This window comes from Danio rerio, chromosome 1 (genome assembly GCF_052040795.2).
Source record: "Danio rerio strain M-AB ecotype USA chromosome 1, GRCz13ab, whole genome shotgun sequence".
Taxonomy (NCBI): Eukaryota; Metazoa; Chordata; class Actinopteri; order Cypriniformes; family Danionidae; genus Danio; species Danio rerio.
In genome coordinates, this window is record NC_141021.1 from 14,077,836 (window position 1) to 14,096,215 (window position 18,380).

Consider the following 18,380-nt stretch of genomic DNA (forward strand, 5'->3'; position numbering starts at 1 on the left):
ACAAACAGATAAAAAAAAATCAATGTTAAGATGAATGCATTTTATGGAAGAAAATTAATGCATTTTATAGTAAAAAAAAAAAAAAAAAAAAAAAAAAAAATATATATATATATATATATATATATATATATATATATATATATATATATATATATATATATATATATATATATATATATATATATATATCATTTAAGAGAAGTAACCACCAGTAACTTGAGCTGATAAGTAGGGCCAGATGGAATCTGCGGACATTCTTTTCTATCTCTGCGCAGAATTTTGGTAAAAATCTGTGGATTTATGCAGAATGATTTCAGGAGTATCATAACTAAAACCTTAATATATGAAATAATACCTTTAGTACAAGTAATAAAAGGTAAAATCTTTTTAACTTGTATTAAATGTTTACAATGCAAATCCAATACGATCCACTTCATTTGGTAAACAAAGCAAGTCTCTTATATAATATACTAAAAGACAGAAAATATTACTTTACAAACTGTATTGCAAATAAATCATATAAATATTTTGATATAAGTCAATAATATTACTGAAATTAAAACTGAATAAATATGAATTTACACACATTTACAAAAGTAAATTAACATTCAATGATGGGCTAAAAATCTGCAGAATTGTGCTCGCGCAGATTCCGTGTAGACCAACTAAAAAGGAACAATAATTTCACATTAATGTATTTATCTGCTTGTAAACTGAAAAAAAAAAAAACAGATATAAAATACAATTTAAAATATAATTTTAAAGAAGTAACTAGGAGTAACTTGAGCTAATAAGGAACGATACTTAAAATGCATTACACTTAAAGGTAATGTATTTATCTGTTTAAAAAATTGAATAAAATAAAGTTTAAATTTTAATTTAAATGTGACATGTAACTTTTTCCATTTTTTACTCTTTTACTTTTTATTTAATTTCATTGCAATCTCTCTCTGGAAATCCTAACATTTTGATTTAGTGGCTAATTTGTATGATTGCATTTATACATTTTATTATGATTTGCTCATCCACCAATGATGGTTGTGTTTGGGGGTGGGGGTTGACATTTAAAAATAACATTTTGTATAAATTAGCCACTTTTCGGACTATAAATACAATAACTACGTTTCATTGGGTGATTGGGCTGGATAAATATTACGTTGTTGGTAGTTTGTATATAACTATATCTTAAACAATATATACCCAAACACTGTAGAAAAAAATTGGTAAAAGTGTGTATTTTAAAACTATTCTTTCCACTAGTCTGAAAGAAAACAATCTTTGGAAGCAAACAGGCAAGGAAACAAACTAACAAATATAACTAAATATACATGATATATACAAAGATATTACTTTATGATTTGCCTGTAGTGTCTTGCCTTAAATTAAAGGTACGATACTTTTGATGTTGTCATATTATGATACAAAACACATTTGACTGCACAACCACACAAAAATCAATCAAACTCTTACTCAAACACAAGATTTAAAGACAGATCTATACAGATTAATGTCTGCAATATGAAATCCGTCCAGAATGATGTTTTGTGGTGCACAGATAAACAACGTACATCGTTTTTTCTTGTGAGATCAAACTCAGCTAACCAAAGAAGATGTTAGGACTGGTTAGAATCTGATTTTAACCATCCATGTGTTTTCTGCCTGTTCTTTGCCCTTATAGCACGCAAAAGGATTTCCTAGCACCTTCCGTGTGGACATTCCTGAAAAAGCGTGAGTTTGCACAGTAACGCAACCGGCCAAAAGCATCAACGGTTTCTTTTTTAAAGGAAAAATTCCTTCGTTTCTATTTTTTTCTTTGTACTGAACTCAATCATGGCCGATCTGGTCGTTCCCAGCTCTGTCAGACGTCTGAGACAGATTAAATCGGATGCGATCCGATGACGTAAGGACCCTGAGAATTCTCAGCAGGACTGAGAAACCTCGCCAAATCTCCTCCGAAAAGCTGGATGAGAAGAGGGAAGAACAGAGGGAGAGAGCTCAAAAAGAGGATTAGGAGTGATGGAGAGACAAAACGAGAAAAATGGATGATCAATGGACACGGTTGTTTCCTCACTCTCTCCGCTCTGTGATCAATGTGTCTCTGTTTACAGTCCACTGTAAACTATACCAACTATCTGAGCCCTTTACCCGATTCGACACACACACACACACACACATGCATACACACTGTACAAATGTACTGTACAAAGAGCAGCCCAAACTATGTGCATTATAAACTCAACTATCCATTTTAGACTTGACTGTTTTTATAGTTGTTTATTTTTTCTTCTTAATCAGTGTGGTCAAGTGTTCTTCTGAAGTTACTATCTTTAGAAAAGTGTGGATGCGGGGGACAAAAAAATGGAGAAAAAAAGAAGAAGAGACGATGATTCTGTCCTCTCATTGGCCTACAGATATTTCATCTGACATTGTGGTTATCTTCACATGTGCAAGTGTGTACTGTTCTCTTTTAAAGCTTCAAATAACTATAAATCTATATATATATATTAACATATATATATATATATATATAATATATAAATATACTTTTTTTCTGAACCTGTGTAGCCCATTGGATAGTTTCCTAAACACCATATTGCCATAAATCAATACAAGTGCTGAAAAGACTTGCATTAAAATTGGGGCTTCGAATTGTGTGGCCTCTCTGTCTTTAAGTGCAGTCTTATTATTTGGCATAAGTCTCTTTCCTTTCAAACACAAAAACATAGATGAGAGTGAGACTAAAATAAGCAAAGGGATGATCGCATGATGTCATGATAACTATATTAGGAGTTGTCACCATGAATTTAAATGCGCTGTTAATTTATACACCATTACAGGCCATTAAAGATGCAAGCAATTTTCTTAAAGGAACAGTTTAAAAAATATATATATTTCCTCACCATTTTCCTCACATTTAACGGTTCTAAATTATTATAGATGTTAGAAAACTACCACTGACTTCCATATATATATATATATATATATATATATATATATATATATATATATATATATATATATATATATATATATATATATATTTTTTTTTTTTTTTTTTTTTTTTGCTGTAGTTTTTTTAGTGGATGTCAATGGCTGTGCTCATTCTTCAGTATATTTTATGTAGAAGAAATGGAAGCATGTTTGGGAAAAGTATAGAGTAAATGACTAACCATTTTGGGTAAACTATCTCCCAAAATGCACTATTGAAGCAGATCTTTTGGTTCTTGATGATTTATACACTGCAAGTCAATGGCTTCCAGCACTTCGAGAGACAAAAAAATAAATAAATAAATAAATAATTAAAACATATAGAGGCCAAATAAAATGAATACCTGTGGGTCCAAACAATACATTGGGGTCTTATGAAAGGAAAAACAATGAGTATGTGCAAAAAAACACAGAAGAGATGATTCTGTCCGCTCAGATATTTAATCTAACATTTTCTGATATATATATATATATATATATATATATATATATATATACTGTTGTAGTCAGAATTATTTGCCCCCGTTTACTTTTTTCTCTAATTTCTGTTTACCAGAGGGAAGACTTATTCAACATATTTCTAAACAAAATAGTTTTAATAACTCATTTCTAATAACTGGCTTATTTTATATTTGTCATGAAGACAGTAAATAAAATTGCAAAGACAACTTCAAGTGACATTTAAAGGCTTAACTAGGTTAATAAGGTTAACTAGGCAGGTTATAGTAATTAGGCAAGTTATTGTATAACGATGGTTTGTTTTGTAGACAGTTGAAAAAAAAATGCTTAAAGGAGCTAATAATTTGGGCCTTAAAATGTTTTTTAAATAATTGAAAACTGCTTTTATTCTAGCCAAAATAAAACAAACAAGACTTTCTCCAGAAGAAAAATTTATTATCAGACATACTGTGAAAATGTCCTTGTTCTGTTTAACATCATTTGGGAAATATCTAAAAAAGAAGAAAAATTCAAAGGGGGGCTAATAATTCTGACTTCAACTGTATACACTTTTTTTTCTGCACCTGTGTAGCCCATTGGATAGTTTCGTTAACACCAAATTGCCATAAATGAATATCAGTGCTGAAAAGACTAGCTTTTGAAATTGGGGCTTTGGATTGTGTAGCCTCTCTGTCTTAAAGTGCAGACTTATTTGATGCTATAGTTATTTGACATAAGTCTCTTTCAAACACCAAAACATAGATGAGAGTGAGACTAAAATAAGCAAAGGGATGACCGCATGATGTCATGATAACTATATTAGGAGTTGTCACCATGAATTTAAATGTGCTGTTAATTTATTCACCATTACAGGCATTCAGATGATTTTTTTACAAGGACAGTTACATAATTTCCTTCCTCAAGATTTACTCATACTTAATTGTTCTAAACTTTTATGGATTACTTTCTTCTGTTGAACACAAAACAAAATATTCTGAAGAATACAGGGGAAAAATACACCATTGATATCCACTATAGGAACAACAAATACTACGGAAGTCCTTCCTTATCTTTTATTTTTTTGTTCAACAGAAGATAGAAAGTAAACCAGGTTTGCAGGCTAAGTAAATAAAGCAAAACAGCTAAACGTTTGGGTGAACTATCCCTTAAAATACACAATCGAATCTTTTGGTTCTTGGTGATTCACACACAGCAAGTCACTGACTTCCAGCACTTTGAGAATCCAAAAAACATATACAGGCCAAATAAAATGAATACCTGTGCCCAAACAATACACTGGGGTCTTATAAAGGGAAAAACAATCAGTATGTGCAAGAAACTGCAGACTATTATTACAGTACCTTTAATGCCTCAGCAAATGTTCCAGAGTGTGTTCATGAAAGTCTACAGCACATAAGCTGTACACCATAATGATGTATCCGCCTTATTTTTCAATGTGGAAGTAAGCTGTTTTCTGTGAATGTGCACGACTTCTGATTCAGTGGTCCCTGTAGAGAAATAAAAGAGAAGCGTAAATGGATTAAACAGTAAAACTGTTTGGGTTACAAACCGGTGTGGTCATAAGAAAGAGGATACATTAAATATGGTAGGACATACCAGCTTGCAGAATCAAGCTGAATAATGAGCCGTTTTGTACAGCTAAAAATAACCGGCAGCGGATTAGACCAGACACATTAAATTTACAAACGGCCATATGTGGATGTGGATCACAAATGCTACATCTTATTGTCATTTTATGTTATTGTGTTGTATTTCATTGTTATATTTAATCATTTCTGGTGTGAGTAGGGTAATAATCAGATCTTACTAATAGTCTACACTAACTGGCCATTTTATTAGGTACAACTGTCTAACTGCTTGTTAACGCAACTCTCTAATCAGCCAATTACACAGCAGCAACTCAATGTATTTAGACATGTAGACATGGTCAAGGTGATCTGCTGCAGTTTAAACCAAGCAAGAAAAAAAGTGATTCAAGTGACTTTGAACATGGCATGGTTGTTGGTGCCAGACGGGCCGGTCTGATTATTTCAGAAACTGCTGATCTACTGGGATTTTCACACACAACGATCTCTAGGGTTTACAGAGAATGGTCTGAAAATAGAAAACACATAGTGAGCTGCAGTTCTCAGGGTGCAAATGCCTTGTCGATGTCAGAGGTTAGAGGAGAATGGCCAGACTAGTTCGAGCTGATAGAAAGGCAACAGTAACTCAAATAACAACTCGTTACAACCGAGGTATGCAGAAGAGCATCTCTGAATGCACAACACGTTCAACCTTGAGGCGGATGGGCTACAGCAGCAGAAGGCCACACCGGGTGCCACTCCTGTCAGCTAAAAACAGGACACTGAAACTGTAATTCACACAGCCTCACTGAAATTAGACAATAGAAGATTAGAAAAATATTGCCTGGTCTGATGAGTCTCGATTTCTGCTGCAACATTCGGATGGTAGGGTCAGAATTTGGCATCAACAACATGAAAGCGCAGACCTATTCTGCCTTGTATCAACGGTTCAGGCTTGTGGTGGTGTAATGGTGTGAGGCAATTTCTTGGCACACTTTGGGTCCTTTAGTACCAATTGAACATCGTGTCAATGCAACAACCTACCTCAGTATTGCTGCTGACCATGTCCATCCCTTTATGACCAAAGTGTACCCATCTTCTGATGGCTACATCCAGCAGATAATGCACCATGTCATTAAGCACAAATTATCTCAGACTGGTTTCTTGAACATGACGATGAGTTCACTGTACTCACATGGCCTCTACAGTCACAAGAGCTAAATCCAATAGAGCACCTTTGGGATGTGATGGAATGGGAGATTTGCATCATGGATGTGCCGCAGACAAATCTGTAGCAACTGTGTGATGCTATCATGTCAATATAAACCATTATCTCTGAGGAATATTTACAGCACCTTGTTGAATCTATGCCACAAAGGATTAAGACAGTTCTGTAGGCAAAAGGGGATCCAACTGGTACTAGTAAGATGTTCCTAATACAGTGGCCGGTGAGAGTGTAGGTCTCAATTAAATACAATGTAAATATGCCAACTTGTATTTCACCAAGTCGCCAAGGACCACAATTTTAGCTAACAATCGGTTCTACTGAAGAAAAAAAGTCACCTAAATCTTGGATGGCCTGAGGGTGAGTGAATTAACAGCAAATCTTCCTTCATGCGTGAATTCTCTCTTTACGCGAACACATTACTGAATATAACCAGGTTATTGCTGAAGTACAAATACATAAAACTTCCAAAACATAGTCTTATCACATGACCTCATAAAAAAACTATTGAACAATTTGGGGAATTAGTCACAAATCCGTATCACAAATTCTATAAAATGAAGATGAAAAAAAGAGTATACAAATGAGATTTTACAAATTGGTATGAAGTAGCGGTGATTTGCCCAAACATAACATTCACACTTTACAATAATGTTCCATTAGTTAATGTTAATATATTTACGTAAACACTGAACAATACATGTATTATAGTATTAATTAATCTTTGTTAACACTCTTTAATTAAAATTGTAGTCATTTATCATAAGTATAATTCAGTGTTTCTCAACCATATTCCTGTAGAATCACCAGCTCTGCACATTTTCCATGTCTCCTTAACCAAACACACCTGATTTAGATTATCAGCTCATTAGCAGAGACTGATAGACCTGTAAAGGAGACATCCAAAACATGCAATGTTGGTGGCCCTCCAAGAATGCGGTTGAGAAACTCTGGTATAGTTAACTCAGGGTATTAACTAATGTTAACTTGGATGTTAACAATGCATTGGTACATTTTGAACTATGATTAATAAATACTGTACATGTATTGTTCATATTAGGAAATACATTAACTAATGAAGCAATAAAGCACATTTTTTAAAAACACTTTTGAACTCCAAGCATTCTCCTCTGCTTTCAGTGAGATACCTGTAGTAGTTTGATTTTAATTTAAGTAGCTACAGTAATTTTAAGAAACGGTATTTAGACGTTTTTGATCACCTAAGCCAGGGGTGTCAAACTCAATTCCTGGAGGGCCGAAGCCCTGCACAGTTTAGTTCCAACCCTGCTCCAACAAACTTATCTGTAGGTTTCAAACAAGCCTGAAGGACTCAATTAGTTTGATCAGATGTGTTTAATTAGGGTTGGAACTAAACTGTGCAGAGCTGCGGCCCTGAATTTGACACCTGTGACCTAAGCCATTAACCTCACTATTTGACCAAACTAATTGGAATCTAATCAAACATTATGAATATTTTAGATCAATCAGCTGACTTTGGAACACAATTAAAATAGATCAAGCAACATTCAAATCAAAAACACATACAAAAGTTATGAAGGCTATTAATGAAACTGAAACTTGATCACGTTGACATGTAAGTTCAATTCAATTCAATTCAAGTTTCTTTGTATAGCTCTTTATACAATATTTATTGTTTTTAAGCAGCTTTACAGAAGGTAACAAGTTGCACAGAGTATGAAATTGCTGTATTTTAGGACTATATTTGCAAACGTGACCAAATGATATATTGAGACATATACAGGTACAAACGTATATAATACACATCATAAAAACCGCTGACATGTTCAAATTCTACACATTTTGTTTAAAAACTAGCCCTGATTGCTTTCCAGTAAACACTTTTGACTTGTGTACCTCATTATTGATTACAATGTTAATATAATAATAACTAATGTTAACTTTTGAATAAAGAATGACTGATATCTGGTGATAAAAACTCACATTTATATGTCGTATGATTCAGCTGATGTGGAATACAACATACGTTGATTGTAATGCTATTACTCTGTTTATTTCCCATCAGTTTTTACAATAAATACCCCTGACCGTATAATTACTGTATATCCGCCTGTGTTTTATACAATAATGGAAAAAATTAAGAGGACACTTGAAAGTTTGTAGTTTCCTGGATTTATGATTTATAGTTGTGTGTTTGGGTTATTTTTTTTTTTAGTTTTATTATTTAAACAACTAAATTCTTTAAACTGATTTTATTTTTTATTTTTTACAAATTTAAAATAAAAATGTCATTTAGAGCATGTTGCCCCCTTAAAAATAATAATAATAAAAAATAATATTATTAGAAAACAATATCAACGTTTAACCTTCAGATGAGTTAAGAAGTCAACATTTGGTGGAAATAAAAACTGATTTATCATCACATATTTGAAGAAAAAAAAATGGAGAAAGCAATAAAACAGCAATGTTTTACTTAAACCCATACCTAATAAATCCAGAGAAACTGAGTGGCATCATGTGGTCTCTTCATTTTAATAATTAATATGCTTAAAAATATGAAGGCGCTCCAAAATATCTAGGAAAACATAAATAGTAAAGTATGGCAGACAATAAAAAGTAATGTAAAGACAGCAAAGACGAACTCAATTTATACACTCACCGGCCACTTTATTAGGTACACCTTACTTGTACCGGGTTGAACCCCCTTTTGCCTTTAGAACTGTCTTAATCCTTTGTGGCATAGATTCAACATTGTGGTCATAAAGGAACGGACATGGTCAGCAACAGTACTCAAGTAGGCTGTGGTGTTGACACGATGCTCAATTGGCACTAATGGGCCCAAAGTCTGCCAAGCAACTATATATATAAGCAACAATATATTTCCCACACCATTACACCACCACTACCAGCCTGAACCCTTGATACAAGGCAGAATGGATCCAAGCTTTCACGTTGTTGATGCCAAATTCTGACCCTACCATTTGAATGTTGCAGCAGAAATTGAGAATCATCAGACTAGGCAATGTTTTTCCAATCTTCTATTGTCCAATTTTCGAGAGCCTGTACAAATTGTAGTCTCGGTTTCCTGTTCCTAGCTGACAGGAGTGGCACTCAGTGTGGTCTTCTGCTGCTGTAGCCCATCTGCCTCAAGGTTCGACATATTGTGCATTCAGAGATGCTCTTCTGCATACCTCGGTTGTAATGAGTGATTATTTGAGTTACTGTTGCTTTTTTATCAGCTCAATCCAGTCTGGCCATTCTCCTCTGACCTCTGGCATTAACAAGACACTTGCACCCACAGAACTGCCGCTCACTGGATATTTTCTATTTTCAGACCATTCTCTTTAAACCCTAGATGGCTGTGCGTGAAAATCTCAGTAGATCAAAAATACTCAAACCAGCCCGTTTGGCATCAACAACCATGCCATGCTTTCTTCCACATTCTGATGCTCATTTTGAACTATAGCAGATCATCTTGACCATGTCTACATGCCTAAATTCAATGAGTTGCTGCCATGCAATTGGCTGATTAAAATTTGCCTTAACAAGGAGTTGGACAGGTGTACCTAATAAAGTGGCCGGTGAGGGTATATATCTGTCTGATTATGTTACATTGTTTTACTGCTTTTGTTTCTTCTTTATTTTTATTTTTTTTAACCTATTACTCATTATTTACAATTAGAAGTTGAAAGACAGAATTCAAAATTGATCCTGCTGGGTGTTTGGAATCTATAATCTGGTAACACTTTACAATAAGATTGTATAAGTTAATGCATTTAATAACTTCAGCAAACAATGGACAATATATGTAATACAGTATTTGTTCATGTTAGTTAACATGAGTTAAAATACAATTGTTCATGTTAACTCATGGTGCATTAACTAATGGTCACGTTAACAAGCATGCATTTAGATGTTAATAATGCATTAGTACAGTTAAACATGATTATTGATTAATAAAGTATTAAATAGTTCATTTTAGTTAATACAATAACTGTTATAATCTTTAGCAAATATATTTTTGTGATTAGACTTTTTGGACTTCTGCAAAATACAGTAGTAGTTTTGCAACAGCTCAGCCGGTCTCTCTCTCTAAAACACATATTAGCTCACAGGCTCATCGTTTCATTCAAAGCAATCTAGAACATCTTTTACTTCTTGGCCCGAACGATAAGCACGAGTATGAAAGCCTCTGATTGCGGATGTTTATTCAGTCCTGTCGCACTGACTGTGATTAGAGAGCTGTTTTCAACATTAAACTTCTCTGGCCTTTTCTCCAGTGTTCCTGATTGGCCATCAGAGAGGAGAAGAAAAAAAAGAAGAAAAACACCCAGTTCTATGCCATGGGTAAAATCAGCATGTAAAAACAAGGCTTTGAATTGAAAACTCCCGCATGACTAATCAGCAACAGAAAAAAAAAAAAAAAACATGAAGCGCTCTTTTTACAAAGAGGACAAATATGGCAGAAATTACTTTTCACTTGGTGCAAAATGGACACAATGAGTCCTGACAATAACTGAACAAGGGCCTTTGAGTAAATACCAGGCCTCCATTCAGACCAGCATCCCTGTGGGCTTTATCCACACCACTGGATAATGAGATCTTTAATGATTTAGTAATGCCTTTTCTTCATGTGGTTGTTTTTAATTTCAGTTTAAGTTAACTTAATGTTTGGTTTAATGAATACATGCTACTGTGCTTACATATAAAAGCACTATACAGGTTAATAATGGCTTTGAAATATGCTGCCTCAGCACGCAAACATTGAACAAAATAATGTTATAAGTATCTCTTATACTCTAAGTAAATCTTATCATTATTATTTGTTATTTGTATTTATTTATTGAATATATATTTATGTAATATGTGTCCAGGATTAGTTAATACATTTTATACATTTGTTTATTTGTTTAAAGAATGGTTGCATTCAATTAATATTGTTCTTTCTTTCTTTCTTTCTTTCTTTCTTTCTTTCTTTCTTTCTTTCTTTCTTTCTTTCTTTCTTTCTTTCTTTCTTTCTTTCTTTCTTTCTAAATTAAAGAACCATTCAATAAAAACAATAAAAACAAACAAAAATACAATTTCAACTAACTAACTAACTAACCAACCAACCAACCAACCAACCAACCAACCAACCAACCAACCAACCAACAATAAATAAATAAATAAACAAACAAAAAACGAATAAATAAATAAATTAATTAATAAATGGTCCTTGATTTGGAATAGAACTGTGTAACTGTTTATTACTGTTGATTATTGTAGTTTATTTGTTCTAGCTTTTCTATTGGATTTTATTTCTCAAAATCTAATAAAGATGTTTTGATTTCCAAAATATTCCCATCCAAAAGATAATTTTTTATATTACTTTAAAAAAAGCCTTGGTGAGCATACGGAATTTCTTTCAAAAAGATCCAAAAACATAATAATAATAATAATAATAATAATAAACAAAAATATATACCAATATTTTAAGTGAAGTTAAGTGAATATTAAGTACATTTTAAAATGAGACATTAGATTTGTAAACAGTGAAATTCCTCATTTAAACATAATATACTAGATCTATTATTATTATTGTGTGTGTGTATGTATGTGTTTGTGCGTATTTATGAACTGATAGACATCTTAATGTATTTTTGCGGTAACTTCCCAGCAGCACTGCTGCCACCAAGTTACCACAATTGCCTCTTTACAGTAAATTGCCTGTAAATGTGTTTTACAGTAGCTAGGCACTACTGCAATTCTGTTACAGTAAAATAGTCCTGCCCCAACTTCTTTTTATGTTAAATACCTTTTAACACATTTTAATTTTAAAGAATGGCAATTTTTACCTTTATTTATAGTATTTACTGAATTTAATCAATTCCAAACAACATCATCTGCCTCATTGTTGTCTTCAACTACAATAGCAGTGATTGATTACATTGATTACAGTAAAGTACGGCAAAATTCCTAATATGCAATACGTTACTGTAAACGTTTTAAAATGACCCACAATGCAGTGCATATTACAGTAGTCAACTGTAAAGAATGTATGTGGCATTTTACTGGCTTAGTTTAGTTTTTTTCAGCAAATAACTGTTAAATCAAGGCAAAGCTTAACAGTGCATGTGTGTGTGTGTGTTAAAAAAGCATGAAATGACCTTTAGAAATGTGTAACAAATATACACAGATGGCGATTTCTCCCAAGAAAGTACTATTTGTCTGATCTTCTGCCTATTTGATCCTTTCATGCAAACATCATTATGATTTTGACAGTGTTAAGGGTGATAAAAACCGCTGTGATCATTTTCAAAACTCTCTAAACCCCAAGAATAACATACCCGCTTTCTCTCCAGTCTCACGGGTTTAAAGAGGAGGTCGAACCATGAAATGTCAGACAGGCACGAAACCAGATAAAAAGCAGGTCAAGAGATATGAGGCGAACACTGAATGACCACAGACAAAGCCCAGTTATCAGCCGATCTGCTCCTGCTCTGGGCTGCAGAACATCAGACCAACAAGAGAGTGATTGTAGGAGGTCGAGCTCTTCTTATCTGCTTTCGTTCTGGAGTTCGTCATGAGACGCGCCACTAACAGAAACAGAAGGATCTTCAGTGTGAAGCATGTGATGGAGGAAGAATGTGAACTAGAGCAGAAGACAAGACAGGGGGGCCCATGTTGAATTCGGGGATGTGTGATGTCGTACTGTGTTAATAGAGCAAGGACATTTTTTAAAATCACTTTCTTCTGGAGAAAGTCTTACTACATTTACTACATTATCTAAAGATTTATAACGATTTATATAGGTTTAATTTAAACATAAAAAATTAATAAATAAATTTGGTAATGTTCAACTTAATGTGTTTAAATTCAGCTCAAATAAATTGTTTACAACCACTTAATTTTTAAAACAATTAGTAAATCCAAGGAATCAACTTTGAATCTTTTTTTCACTGTATAGGGAAAAAAAATATGGTTGTCAGTGGTTACAGTTCAACAGAAAAAAAGTACACAAGGCTTGAAACAAGTAAAGGCTGAGTAAATGATGACAGACTTTTCTGCTTTTGGTGAAGTATCTCTTTAGGTTCAGTGGCCTATCATTATTCTGTCTTTATCTCTGCTCTATAAATGTATCAGTGACACACAGATAAAAATGTTTCCTAAAAATGACCAACCAGCAGCAGCTCAACCTTGAGACAAAACCAAATCTCCATTCACTAATACACATCTAAATATACAGACATCGACACAAAACAGACCTAAACACTAGAAAATACCCAACATCCAGAAAACATCAACACTAATTCTCTACGACAAGGAGTGACATATTCAACAATACTGTAAAAAAACAAAACAAAACAAAACCAAACAAACAAACAAACAAATAAAAAAAAATCTATAAAATTGTAGAAAAAAAATTGTAAAAATTGTAAAAAAAAAAAAAAATATATATATATATATATATATATATATATATATATATATATATGGTTAAAATATGGTAGGAACATAAAAGGAATTTCCACATTTTACAGTAAATTACCATGTTTCATTTTTTTTTGTCATTGATCAATGTTTTGAAGTACTAACATCTACACTTAACATCTAATCGAACTTTTATACACAGACAAAAACACAACCACAAGCAAAAAACATAAATCAATAAATTATCAATTAACATTAGATTTAATATTAAATTCTAATGTAGAAATTTTAATAATAATTATTATTATTATTTTTTTTATTTAATTATTTTTTTTTAAGTCAACAAAAAAGCATACAAATTGAAGTGTCATGCAGATAATTATGGGAAAGTGAATTTATGGTTATCCACAGTATATACAGTTGAAGTCAAATTAATTAGTCCTCCTGTAAATCTACAGTGATTTTTTTTCTTTTTCAAAAATTTCACAAATGATGTTTAAGAGAGCAATATTTTTTTCACAGTATTTCATACAATATTTTTTCTTCAGGATAACGTTTTATTTGTTTTATATTAGCTAGATTAAAAACTGTTTTAAATAAATATTTTTTTATTCAATATTATCAGCCCCCTTAAAGCAACATTAAGTTTTGATTGTCTACAGCAGTGGTTCTCAAGAGTGGGGTTCGGGATGCCCTGTGGAGTCTCGAGACCAGGGGGCAGGGGGTGGGTGCTTGGTAATTCACAACAAAATTTCATGTATGTTATTCAACTATTAGAATAACCATATTTTATCTATAAACTACAGAAGCTAAAATAGTTTTTAACTTTTAATATATTTAATATATACTTAATATTTAATAGTTTAAATACTTAAAAAAAAAATCCATTGGATTGCGACCACTGAGGTTATTAGATTAACGTCACAGCAATAGCATTAGCTGCATCAGATTGATTTTACATCACAATGTTAAATTTTGACACTTTGATGGCCCTCACATACATCAAAAAAAAAAGCCCACGACTGAACATAGAGGATGATTTCCAAGTGGCAGTCTTTAAAATTATACCAAGAATAGTCTTGTGCTGTAAACGTTGTGCCCACCATTCTCATTAAGTGGGGTTAATATTAAATTAAACAAATGAATAATGATTATAAAAATGATATGGTGTTGTTAGACTGTTGCACTATTTTGTGTTGTCAATATACACGTGTTTATATAGTTCTTATTGGTGTGTGTGCAGTGTTGTGTGCATTGTTTGTATGTTTATAACCACCTCCGAGCATAATGAGGGTTGCGAGTTACTGGAGTTGTTATTTTATGGGTCGCGGATTAAAAAGTTTAAGAACCCCTGGTCTTCAATATACAATGATTTGCCTAATTACCAAAACTTGCCTAATTAACCTATAGTTAAGTCTTTAAATTGAACTTGAAGCTGAATACTTAAATCAATATTTAGCAAAATGTACTGTCACCATGGCAAAGGTAAAATAAATCAGTTATTTAAAACTATCATGTTTGGAAATGTGTTGAAAAATTTTATCTCCATCAAACAGAAATTGAAAAAAAAAAAATAATAATTATATATATATATATATATATATATATATATATATATATATATATATATATATATATATATATATATATATATATATATAGTGGGCTAATAATTTAGGAGAGCTAATAATTCTGTCTTCAACTGTATATACCTATTAAGGAAACTTACTATTAAACCAACCCAAGCTCATCCTGGAAACGTAGCCCCGCGGACGCTTCTGGAGACTGCAATTTACGTGGCCGGAGATACGAAATCGTACGAAATCGAAGACAAGGGCTTTTGCTTTTTTTTTTTTTCCCCGATCCGGCGGCTTTTCGCGCGAGAACCGCGAAAACAAAAAAACACCTCCCGGGACGTAAATCGCGGTCCGCAGAAACGTCCGAGGGCTATGTTTCCACAATGAGCCCGGGTTGCATTAAACAGGTTGTGGATTTTTAGTGTAGCATTTCTTACTGTTGAAATCAAGGAATATTTTTTACAATCCCCAACAAATAATAATCAAATAAAACCCCACCCTGTTTACCCTCCACCCACAATATTGACAGAAACCCAGTGGTTTGTTCCACAGCATGGCCAGGCCATACGTGCATATTTATAAAGCAATATCCCATCATTCATTATGCCGTACTGTAAGCAGAAAAGGCTCCTGCTGCTCCTCATCCACATCTACACTCTTCAGTAATGGTGCTCATCAGGAGCAGCTTCTGAGGGAAATATGATATCAGCTTAGCCAGAGATGAATCGATCAGGCCTTAATGAACACCTGGGTGGACCTCATTTCTGCCGAGAACAACTGAGAGAGAGATGGATGTTTGGACTTCTATCTCAATATATTCTGAGTACCTGCATAAAGAATGACTTGAGAAGCACATTTGCATTTCTTGAAGGAGATAATGGCGTTTTCGAGGAAAGCAAACGTTAGTAGCTAATGGGAGAAGGGTCAAAGATCGCGTATCTAAAGATCACTGCCAGTGGAAAACAAGGAGATTTTAAACTCCAACTTTAATTCGTTAAAGTTTATAGAAACTTAAAATGCATAATGCATAAGGGTGATCTTATCTGAATAATAGCAGCTGGAGATTAGCGTGAAGAAGAGATTTGTTGTTTTCCTGGCAACTGCTTTATTAATAGAAATCTATTAGAAGATATTTAAAACTGACTTCAGTTTCAGAAAAAAGAAAAAAAAAAAGTATTTTACCGTAAACTGTTTCTTTTAATACAGTGGCTGTGCTGCTCTACTCTGTCTTATATCAACACGGCCTCCGTCTACCATAATGCCATAATAAATTCATTTTGACTTCAATCAATATTTCATGTGCATTTATTTATTCATCAGGTACAGTAAGTAGCTGCGTAATAAGTCTGATAATGCAGCCAGCCGGTCATTATCTCAAGACAAATCACTTTGGGATGATAGAAGATACACCTGAGCACATGGTGGAATTTATCTAGTGATAATGTCTCACTGACCCTATGTAGTGCTGGGCAAAAATGAGTTGCATCCATAATAAAAGCATAAATAAATATGTATATATATATATATAAACACACAAATACAAAGAACTTCTGTGTGTGTGTGTGTGTGTGTGTGTGTGTGTATACATATACAGCCATATTGCACTGCTACTCGTGTGATATTGCTCATATATATCAGCACTGGTGGGAGGCGTGCGATGGCACGAGGCCGCAGGCAGAGTGCCTTAGTGCCCCCACCAGTGCCGATATACAGCCATATCGCACTGCTACTCATGTGATATTGCATTTATACAACAGTTTGACAGCATAATTGTGTACATAAAAACAAAATCGAACACGGAGAGTTTCAAAAACTCTTTTGTATGAGGAACTACTTTCTTCCACATTGAATTCAAATCATAAGCTGACAGTTAAACAGTTAAGTGTGCATCTTTTAAACTTTAGATTTGTAGTGTCTGCTTTTTGCTGGCTGTATGTGGGCGGAGTAATACACAAAGGGTAAAGAGGCTGTAGGAGTTCTGATATTGCAGAATATCGCACAGCTATCAGCCAATCAGATTTATATATATATATATATATATATATATATATATATATATATATATATATATATATATATATATATATATATAAATTAAGAAATACTTTATATAGACTCCATTTGCTGAATAAAATATCCAGTAAAAACAGTATTGTTCAGATTTTGTTTTTGTTTTGTGTCACAAGGGCCTTTAGAAATCATTTACCTAGCTGATTCTCATTACTATCAATGTTGAAAGCAGTTGTACTGCTTTTTTTCACAGTTCTCTGATAATTAGAACATCATTTATTAAACAGGCATACTATATAATAATAGAGACAATAATAAAGGCAAGATATGATTAAAATACCTTTAAAAATGTAAGGTTCGAAATGCCAAACAACTATCTATCCTTCACTATCATGACAATGTACACCTTTCCAATAATATCAATTTGTCTGCAGTGTTTTTGCAGACGACGACTTGGTACAGTACATGAGGGACAGAGAGGCAAAGAGCTATTCAGGAGAAAGACGAACCTTTGAACACTGTATTTTAGCCCTCCCAAGAGAAAATACAAGCAGATCCATGATGCAGAGCCTGTCCAAGGACAAGAATAGCGAGGCGGCAGCAAAAATAAGGCCTGTAGAAGCACAGAAAGAGTGCCGACAGAGTCAGTCTGAGTCTCCACACATCAGCTAATTCACACACCTGGTGAGCACACAGCCGCTGAACATTGATTCTGGCTCCACCTCGTCACACGCGCTGCAAAAATCTGCCATACAGTCAAAATGAAATTACAACACTTGCCCACTGCGCTGTCAAATTAAAATACTATAAAAGGCAGTGCGTTGTGGGTGACCAGAGATTCCAACAGGGAAAAGGTTGTTGCTTAACTATAGATCTCTGAAACAAAAAGCTCGCTCTTGTACGACACCTGAAGTCTCACTGGGACCAACCTGGTTAAATAATGGGTTATTAAAAGCTAAGAAGTGTGTTGGATGAAATGCTGAAGTTTAGGCCACTTGGAGGGTCACAAGATCAACTCCCTGTTGGAATCAATGTTGAATCACAACGACCAGGCGATGACAGGAAAATGCTAGATGGAGCATGGATTTATCCACTATGCTTTCATGTACTATTAAACACCATTAATTAGTGGCGTGCATTATAATATGTGCTGGACAAATTCACATT

At 33.5% G+C, this 18,380-nt stretch overlaps 2 protein-coding genes across 14 annotated transcripts in view; one reads left to right on the top strand and one right to left on the bottom strand.

Annotated features, from left to right (window-relative positions):
• The window catches only part of pcdh10a (protocadherin 10a), a 34,263-nt gene extending 31,591 nt beyond the window's left edge, over positions 1 to 2,672 (top strand). The window contains exon 5 of one of the 2 annotated variants that reach the window (XM_087235089.1): positions 1,679 to 2,672. In XM_087235089.1, the coding sequence (XP_087091215.1) occupies positions 1,679 to 1,732 (54 nt within the window). In that variant the 3' untranslated portion in view covers positions 1,733 to 2,672. The remainder of the gene's footprint in view (positions 1 to 1,678) is intronic. The other variant, XM_087235088.1, reaches the window with a different exon arrangement.
• The window catches only part of LOC141384915 (uncharacterized), a 547,599-nt gene that overhangs the window by 92,020 nt on the left and 437,199 nt on the right, over positions 1 to 18,380 (bottom strand). For 10 of the 12 annotated variants that reach the window (XR_015476321.1, XR_015476344.1, XR_015476320.1 and 7 more), the window contains one exon: positions 4,788 to 4,934. Coding sequence is in view for 3 of the 12 variants with exons in the window: in XM_087236791.1 (XP_087092917.1) it covers positions 4,831 to 4,934 (104 nt within the window). In the remaining 9 variants the exon portion in view is untranslated. Of the gene's footprint in view, positions 1 to 4,512; positions 4,935 to 18,380 lie in introns of those variants that run through there. The other 2 variants (XM_087236790.1, XM_087236789.1) reach the window with 1 other exon arrangement.